The 10,000-nt window shown below is 39.3% G+C and overlaps 1 protein-coding gene across 2 annotated transcripts in view; it reads left to right on the top strand.

Annotated features, from left to right (window-relative positions):
- csmd2 (CUB and Sushi multiple domains 2) overlaps positions 1-10,000 on the top strand; it is a 691,992-nt gene that overhangs the window by 377,244 nt on the left and 304,748 nt on the right. For both annotated transcript variants that reach the window (XR_009822205.1, XM_062030117.1), the window contains one exon: positions 5,069-5,256. Coding sequence is in view for 1 of the 2 variants with exons in the window: in XM_062030117.1 (XP_061886101.1) it covers positions 5,069-5,256 (188 nt within the window). In the remaining variant the exon portion in view is untranslated. The remainder of the gene's footprint in view (positions 1-5,068; positions 5,257-10,000) is intronic.

Genomic DNA, 10,000 nt, shown 5'->3' with positions numbered 1-10,000 from the left:
ATGAAGATGTTTTATTAAAGAACGCTCATAAGTATTTGATCCCTTCATGTGATACCCATCCCCGGGGGCGGTGAGCATCCTCCCGCTAACAGGCTAACAGGCGTCCGCACGCGCACAAAGCGGCCCGTCAAGGCACGCGAGCGGCAGTGCGTGCCTTTCCCACGCACACGTCTGTCAGGGGACGGCGGTTTGAGCGCCGCGTCGAGAGACGGCGCGCACGAGAGCGAGGGAGAGAGACAGGCGGTTGTCGGATCAAACGCCACATTAGCGTTCCACCAAGGCCCGTCCTCATCGCCTGCCTTGATGGCGCGCCATGAAAAATGAATACAACATAAATGTTTGTTCGTCTATCATTTTTATGTAGCATCAATAAAATATCACAAAACACTTCATTTAGATAACACGGCTCCGAGTCAAAGCAATTTATTCGGGCCTTTTGAAGATGGAGTGGCTCCACTGGCTAAAGCGCGCAGACACACACACACACATTCTTGTATTTATTACCTTCTTGAGACCTCTGAAAAATGCCTACCTCTTGAGGACCACCCTTTCTAAATATAAGTAGTATGAAACTTATGTTAAAATATATGTAAAAATCAATTATAAATGATACATCACATTAATTAGGTAATGAAAACTAAATATTACGAGAATAATAGTAGTGATATTAATAACTAAGATAGAAAATAACACAACTGATAATAAAAAATAACTAAATTAATGCCATCTAAAAATAGTTTGAAACATATGAAAAAATATATGTAAAACCTAAGTATAAATAATGCAAACAATACATTAATAAGTTGATAAAAACATGACATTGAGAGAATAATACTAGTAATATTAATAATTAAGATAGGAAACGACACAATAAATAATACAACAAAACTAAATTAAAATTAACGCCATCTTAAAAAAATAATGTAAAACATGATAACATATACTGTATGTAAGCATGAAATATAAATACATACATACAATAGCTTTGATTGAAACTGTTATTAGTAGATTGCACAGTACAGTAAATATTCCGTACAATTGACCACTAAATGGTAACACCCCAATAAGTTTTTCAACTTGTTTAAGTCGGGGTCCACTTTAATCAATTCATGGTAGCTAATTTTTAATTTTTTTTTTTAATGTCTTGTTTTAATGCTTTTATGATGTTTTTACTCTGTAGCACTTTTAGATGTGTTGTTCAAATGTAAAGTGCAATACAAAAAAAATCTATTATTATTATTAATACATTAATAAGTTAACAAAAACGTACATTGAGAGAATAATAGTAGTGATATTAATAATTAAGATAGCAATCAACACAATAAATAATAAAATAATAGGACCAATCTTTCTAGATATATAAAGATTCGTATTTACAGCATTAATAATATTTACATACCACGCAAATATAAAAAGCTTGTTGTGAAAAATGAGTTGGAATTTCACAAGAAAAATGTCACAATTTCACAAGAAAAACTTAGAATTTGGGCAGTATTATAATAAAAGTTGTAATTTTACTCAACGCAATGGGTCAAATGCAGAGAATAATTTCACCACACCTAGTGTGTGTGAGACAATCATTGGTACTTTAACTTTTTTTTTAACTTTAACTTTAAAATTTTACAAGACAAACTGACCAATATTATGATAAAAGTTGGACTTGTACTCAATAACAGTCGCAATTTTACAAGAAAAGCTTAACATTGTGGCAATTTTATGAAAAGAGTCGTCATTTTACTCGACAAAAGTCACAATTTTATAAGAAATCTGTGTTGGCCCTGCGATGAGGTGGCGACTTGTCCAGGGTGTACCCCGCCTTCCGCCCGAATGCAGCTGAGATAGGCTCCAGCACCCCCGCTACTCCGAACGGGACAAGCGGTAGAAAATGGATGGATGGAACTTTCAATGGTTGGCAATATTATAATAATCGTCTGAATTTTACTTGGCAAAATTATGACAAAAGTCATAATTTTACTCACAAAATGTCACCATTTTACAAGAACAACAAAAATATTGGCAATACGTGATAAAAGTCAGAATTTTATATGACACATTTCACCATTTTGCATTAAGAAGTAAACATTTTACAAAAAAATATTGCTATATTACAGAAACAGAAAGAATATGAGAAATTGTTCCCAATTTTTTAAGAAAAAACTTGATACATTGAAAAAAAGACTGCTTTCATTATTTAATTTTTTTGTTTGTAATTGTTTAATTGTCATTATTTACTTCAAGTTATTACACTATATCTCTATATACATATTTATTTTATTGTTTTAATTAATTTTGGCCAAAAGGGTCGCTTTTCAATTTCTTACACACACATGCTATTACATATGTTGGCCAGAGGGCGAGCACTTCAAATTTGTACACACACTTGTTATTTCATATGTTGGCCAGAGGGGGAGCACTTTTAACACCGACACAGTCAATTTGAAAAATCCCTTCTTTTTGGGACCACCCTCATTTTGATAGATTTCACCACCAGGGGTGCAAATGAGACCTCTATTTTTTGTTTTTTTGTAATGTGCTTAAGGCCGATGACAGAGGAGTCAGGGACCACAGATGGCCCCTGTGCCACACTTTGGACAACCCAGCTGTAGAAGCTAACTGTTAATGGCCACTATAGTCTTAGTACTGTAGTGTATTTGTTCATCCTATGGTCACATATGGGACGCGAGTAGTCTTACGTCAGCAGCGGAAGTCGTAAAATCAGCTGTTCACCTGGCGGGTTTTTTCGGGGATGACTAGGGAAGTCCTTCTTTATCTTGTTTGATCATATATTGCTGCTTTTGCACTTGTCAGTGTTTACTTTTGTATGCACATTGAATCTACAAAAAATCCTGACTTTGGAGCAATGTTCACGGACTCTAGTATTCGGCTCTGTATTAGATGCAATGTTTTTTCTGTATTGGGACCATGATTTCGGTCCTGACTTGTTCACCGGTCCTCAAATGGAAGGTACTTTTCCCTGTTGATGTCTCAAGAAGGGTAGAAATACAAGAACACACACACACAAGCACGACTCATGCAGCAAACATCCTTTAAAAAAATTTGTAAATTGTGAATAATTCAAATGGAGCCAACTGTTTTCCCAAGCCAAACTTTATTCTGCAACATTGCACAGGTTTTGGAGACAGTCGTGTCAAAATTCCCAATAACAAATATTCTCCAGCGGTGTAGATCTGCACTTTGTGGTACAGTACCCTCTCTTGACCAGCATTTGTGTGTTTTGCAGAACAGGGATTATTTTTCCTTGAAAATTGCTACAAAAATAGGTGCTCGGGCTCTGCCTGCTTACGACGGAATGGACTCTCCAGGGCGTGATTAGCAAACATTCCCTGCCTTACTTACCAATAAAAAAAACATAATATGAAATTATTATTTTTTTGTGATTTATTTATTTACACAAATAAATGAATGTCATATATGTATATTTATGTATTAATGTAAAAAATAGACACGAAAAAATTAAATATAAAAATTATATATACATATATATATATATATATATATATATATATATATATATATATATATATATATATATATATATATATATATATATATATATATATATATATATATATATATATATATATATATACTAGGGTTGTACGGTATACCGGTACTAGTATAGTATCGCAATACTATAAAACGGTACTATACTCTGTTTAAAAGGTACCGGTTCCCATGTCATAACATTGCTGGTTTTATGAGCAGAGGAGCATGTTCGGCAGCGCACAATCACAGAGTACTTACTAGCAGACACAGTGTGTAGACAGAAAAGGGAGAATGGACGCATTTTGGCCTAAAAACTAAAGGTAAAGGTGAAGTTATAACACTGAAACGCCCTCAGGACATCCACTGTAATAATACCAAGTACAAGAGTGTATCTACTATGATTACATCAATATTTTTTATCGTCACAAAATCTTTCTTCTTTTTTTTTTAAAATCCATATGTTTATAAACTCAGGAAATACGTCTCTGGACACATGAGAATTTTAATTAAGAATAATGTATGACCCTGTAACTACTTGGTATCGGATCAATACCCAAATTTGTGGTATCATCCAAAACTAATGTAAAGTATCCAAACAACAGAAAAATAAGTGATTATTACATTTTAACAGAAGTGTAGATAGAACATGTTAAAAAAAAAAAAAAAAGCAGATATTAACAGTAAATTAACAAGTAGATTAACAATCCATTTTTACAGTTTGTCCTTTATAATGTTGACAAAATAATAGGTGTATAAATGACACAATATGTTACTGCATACGTCAGCAGACTAATTAGGAGTCTTTGTTTGTTTACTTACTACTAAAAGACAAGTTGTCTAGTATGTTCACTATTTTATTTAAGGACTAAATTACAATAATAAACATATGTTTCATGTACCCTGAGATTTGTTGTTAAAATAAAGGCATTAATGCCATTTTTTGTGGATCCCTTTTTATTTAGAAAAGTATCAAAAATATCGAAATACCTTTTGGTACCGGTACCAAAATATAGGTATATAGACAACACTAATATGTACACATACATGATTGACCTAAATTCTATTTATAAACTATCATCTTTATCAATGATTATTTTACAGACATTTTCTGGATATAACTTATGTCCATTTTTTCCCTAATACTAAATGTTAATTTTTCCATTCCTATTGTCTGTGCCAGGTTTTTATTTTAGGTGCTGTGATTTATTGTTGTTTATTGCAATGATTGTAAATACGTTCAATAGACGTGTGGATTTCAGTGTGTGCTTCATATTTATGTCTGAAATTGTCTTTTAAAAAATGGATTCTTGATTAAAAAATAAATTAATTAATTAATAATAAGGATTATTGAATCGATTTACAACACAAATGGTACACTGGTTTAAATGTAACTTAGATATTGTGTTTCACTATGTAAAAGCGCTTTGAGTCACTAGAGAAAAAGCGCTATATAAATATAATTCACTTCACTACAAATGGGTGTGCATTTTGTAAACTCTGTGAGGAAAAAGTGCGATATAAACATAATTCACTTCACATAAAATGCAACACTCCTCCACAGGTTCCGCACAGAGGTCAACTATGATGTCCTGGAGGTCCGCGATGGCCGTTTTCCTTCGTCGCCGCTGATTGGAAGCTACCAAGGCACCCAGGTTCCTCAGTTTCTCATCAGCACCTCCAGCTTCCTGTACCTCCTCTTCTCCACCGACAAGAGCCACTCAGACATTGGCTTCCGAATACGATACGAAAGTAAGTGCAACGCCGGTGTGGCCGCGCCATGTTTGCGTTCGTAGACCTCACTCCCTGACAACTTGACGAATGTTTTAGCTCGGTGGTCAGCACACTGGCCTCTCATGCGGAGGACCAGGGTTTGCGTCCTATGCGGAATGAGATAAAGGCAGGGGGCCGAACCGTTTGGGTTACACCGGTGCCGTGACCCAGATGAGTAACAGAGTTCAGCCAGTGTAGCTGTGCCATGTTTACGTTAGCAGACCTTACTCCGTGACAACATCAAGAATGTTTTAGCTCGGTGGTCAGCACACTGGCCTCTCTTGCCGAAGACCAGGATTCTGTGCGGGATGAGATAAAGGCAGAGGGCCGAACCATCTGGATTACAGTGGTGCCGTGACCCGGATGAGAGTGAGGTTTAGGGGGTTGAGTTTAACGGGGGCCAGCCAGTAACAACTATGACCACTTCAAGAGTGGGCTAACTCGGTGGTCAGCACACTGGACTCTCACGCGGAGGACCAGGGTTCGCGTTCTGTGCGGAATGAGATAAAGGCAGGGGGCCGAACCATCTGGGTTACAGTGGTGCAGTGACCCGGATGATAGAGAAGTTTAGGGGGGTGAGGGTGCCGGGGGGAAGCTAGGACAACTACAAGAGTGGGCTAACTCAGTGGTCAGTACACTGGCCTCTCATGCAGAGGACCAGGGTTCACGTCCTTTGCGGAATGAGATAAAGGCAGGGGGCCGAACTATCTGGGTTACAGTGGTGCCGTGACCCGGATGAGTGTGAGGTTTAGGAGGGTGAGGGTAACAGGGTTCAGCCAGTGTAGCTGTGCCATGTTTACGTTAGTAGACCTTACTCCGTGACAACATCAAGAATGTTTTAGCTCGGTGGTCAGCACACTGGCCTCTCTTGCCGAAGACCAGGATTCTGTGCGGAATGAGATAAAGGCAGAGGGCCGAACCATTTGCGTTACAGTGGTGCCGTGACCCGGATGAGAGAGAGGTTTAGGGGGGTAAGGGTAAACGGGGGCCAGCCAGTGACAACTATGACCACTTCAAGAGTGGGCTGTCTGTGGAGTTAGCTCGGTGGTCAGCACACTGGCCTCTCACGCGGAGGACCAGGGTTTGCGTCCTCTGCGGAATGAGATAAAGGCATGGGGCCGAACCATCTGGATTACAGTGGTGCCGTGACCCGGATGAGAGCGAGGTTTAGGGGGGTAAGGCTCCCTGACAACTTGAAGAATGTTTTAGCTCGGTGGTCAGCACACTCGCCTCTCACACCGATGACCAGGATCGGCGTCTTGTGCGGAATGAGATAAAGGCAGAGGGCCGAACCATCTACGTTATAGTGGTACCGTGACCCGGATGAGAGAGAAATGTATGGGGGTGAGGGTACCGGGGGCCAGCCAGTGTCGCTGCGCCATGTTTACGTTAGTAGCCCTCACTCCCTGACAACATCAAGAATGTTTTAGCTTAATGGTCAGCACCCTTGCCTCTCTTGCCGAAGACCAGGATTCTGTGTGGAATGAGATAAAGGCAGGGAGGCGAACTATCTGGGTTACAGTGGTGCCATGACCCGGATGAGAGTGAGGTTTAGGCGGTTGAGGGTCACAGGGGCCAGCCAGTGACACCTATGACAACTTCAAGAGTGGGCTGGCTGCCGAGTTAGCTCGATGGTCAGCACATTGGCCTCTCATGCGGAGGACCCCAGGGTTCGCGTCCTGTGCGGAATGAGATCAAGGCAGGGGGCCAAACAACCTGCATTAGCACCTGGAGTCTTTAGTCGATGCCCGGAAGAAGGTGTCCTTGGCCTCAGACGGACTTAAATTAGACTTAGCATGAAACATTCAGTCCCCCCCCAACCCCGGCTGTCTCCTAAATCTAGCATGAAGCGAGTCTTGAGCCGGACAAGTACAGCAGCTGCCATGAATCAGTCCAACACACTCGTGCTCACCCACTACCGGCCAGCGGCTTCTCTTCCTCTCCTCCTCACTGGCATCCCGTTGCAATTCCTCTGTAGGTAAATCTTTGCAAAGCCTGAATAATTTACTTTGAGCCCTACTTAGGCAGAAACATTGCCCGGTAGGAAAAAAGGACTCAAACTTCTCGTCGGGTTGTCGGAAAAAAAAAAGGATGCGCCCGTAAATAATTGATCAGGACTGCTTTGGAAAAGCCACGCTGCGTTTTAATATTCTTTGTCCCCCGCTTGACCTAATGAATGATGATTATGCACATGTACAGTCGGGAAGGGGTTCACATGGCCTCATTCTTGGGTGGATCTCACGTAAGAGGAAGAGAAGGGGTTCATTATTATGCAGCGAAGTCGAATGAAAATGACGGAGAGCGCCACTCGATAGCAACCAAAGTTAAAGTTGGATTTTCCGCGAAACACATTTGAAGCGTTAGCTGGGCCACAACGTTTCCTCCATGAAATCAAATGAAGGAAAATGTTCTGTTAGTTTTGCACAAGTCACTAAACCAACAAGAAAATACACTGCCTTAGTTTTTACTTTGATGATCCTCGCAAATCTGCCTTCAACTGTGAAGAAGTCACTCCTAGTGTGTGCAAAGATTTAGCCCCACTTCAACCACAACCTTTCACAAAAACGATGGCTTTTCTCGAAAAAAAACAACTTTGAATGGCGGGCTCGGTAACTACGGTTTATGGCATTGGAGGAGACAATGAAACGGTAAGTAATAACAACAGGTTAGAAATGTTATAATCCTATTATCTAGCCCGTAACATAGCTAACTGTATTAGCTGGCTTGGGGCCTCTGGTTTACAAGGGTTTGAAGCAGCAGTGACATACAAATATTAACATGATATAGAATTGAAAATTATTTTATTGTCTATGAACACATCCATACGTCCAGGATCTAGCATTGGAGAGATAATGACTCGGCAAGTAATAACAGCAGGTAAGAAATGTTCAATTGATTTGTTGTGTAGCCAGCTTAGCCTTCTAATGTAAGAGAATAGCATCACCGTCCTCCGGCAAATTAATGATCTTCCTAAAAACTATTTTTAATTGGATCAGTGCCTATTGTTTTTGGCAGTGGACCGGTTAGTAATATAATCTGATTATCTAGCCCATAACATAGCTAACTTGTATGAGCTGGCACGGGGCCTCTACGGTTTACAAAGGTTTGGAAGCAGCAGTGACATAAAAGTATTAATATGACATAGAGTTTAAAATTATTTTATTGTCAATGAACACATACATACGTCCAAGATCTAGCATTGGAGAGATAATGACTCGCGAAGTAATAACAGCAGGTTAGAAATGTTCAATTGATTTGTTGTGTAGCCAGCTTAGACTTCTAATGTAAGAGAATAGCATCACCGTCTTCCGGAAAATTAACGATCTTCCTAAAAACTATTTTTAATTGGTTCAGTGCCTATTGTTTTTGGCAGTGGACCGGTTAGTAATACAATCCGATTATCTAGCCCGTAACATAGCTAACTGTATGAGCTGGCTCGGGGCCTCTACGGTTTACAAAGGTTTGGAAGCAGCAGTGACATAAAAGTATTAATATGACATAGAGTTTAAAAGGATTTTATTGTCAATGAACACATACATACGTCCAGGATCTAGCATTGGAGAGATAATGACTCGGTAAGTAATAACAGCAGGTTAGAAATGTTCAATTGATTTGTTGTGGAGCCAGCTTAGCCTTCTAATGTAAGACGATAGCATCACCGTCTTCCGGAAAATTAACGATCTTCCTAAAAACTATTTTTAATTGGATCAGTGCCTATTGTTTTTGGCAGTGGACCGGTTAGTAATATAATCTGATTATCTAGCCCATAACATAGCTAACTTGTATGAGCTGGCACGGGGCCTCTACGGTTTACAAAGGTTTGGAAGCAGCAGTGACATAAAAGTATTAATATGACATAGAGTTTAAAATGATTTTATTGTCAATGAACACATGCATACGTCCAGGATCTAGCATTAGAGAGATAATGACTCGGTAAGTAATAACAGCAGGGTAGAAATGTTAAATTGATTTGTTGTGTAGCCAGCTTAGTCTTCTAATGTAAGAGAACAGCATCACCGTCCTCCGGCAAATTAATGATCTTCCTTAAAACTATTTTTAATTGGATCAGTGCCTATTGTTTTTGGCAGTGGACCGGTTAGTAATATAATCTGATTATCTAGCCCATAACATAGCTAACTTGTATGAGCTGGCACGGGGCCTCTACGGTTTACAAAGGTTTGGAAGCAGCAGTGACATAAAAGTATTAATATGACATAGAGTTTAAAATTATTTTATTGTCAATGAACACATCCATACGTCCAGGATCTAGCATTGGAGAGATAATGACTCGGTAAGTAATAACAGCAGGTTATAAATGTTCAATTGGTTTGTTGTGTAGCCAGCTTAGCCTTCTAATGTAAGAGAATAGCATCACCGTCTTCGGGAAAATTAACGATCTTCCTAAAAACTATTTTTAATTGGATCAGTGCCTATTGTTTTTGGCAGTGGACCGGTTAGTAATACAATCCGATTATCTAGCCCGTAACATAGCTAACTGTATGAGCTGGCTCGGGGCCTCTACGGTTTACAAAGGTTTGGAAGCAGCAGTGACATAAAAGTATTAATATGACATAGAGTTTAAAAGGATTTTATTGTCAATGAACACATACATACGTCCAGGATCTAGCATTGGAGAGATAATGACTCGGTAAGTAATAACAGCAGGGTAGAAATGTTCAATTGATTTGTTGTGTAGCCAGCTTAGCCTTCTAATGTAAGACGA

This window comes from Entelurus aequoreus, linkage group LG20, assembly GCF_033978785.1.
Source record: "Entelurus aequoreus isolate RoL-2023_Sb linkage group LG20, RoL_Eaeq_v1.1, whole genome shotgun sequence".
Classification (NCBI taxonomy): domain Eukaryota; kingdom Metazoa; phylum Chordata; class Actinopteri; order Syngnathiformes; family Syngnathidae; genus Entelurus; species Entelurus aequoreus.
Note: the sequence above shows the minus strand (reverse complement) of the source record. Positions and strands in the feature narration are given on the sequence as shown.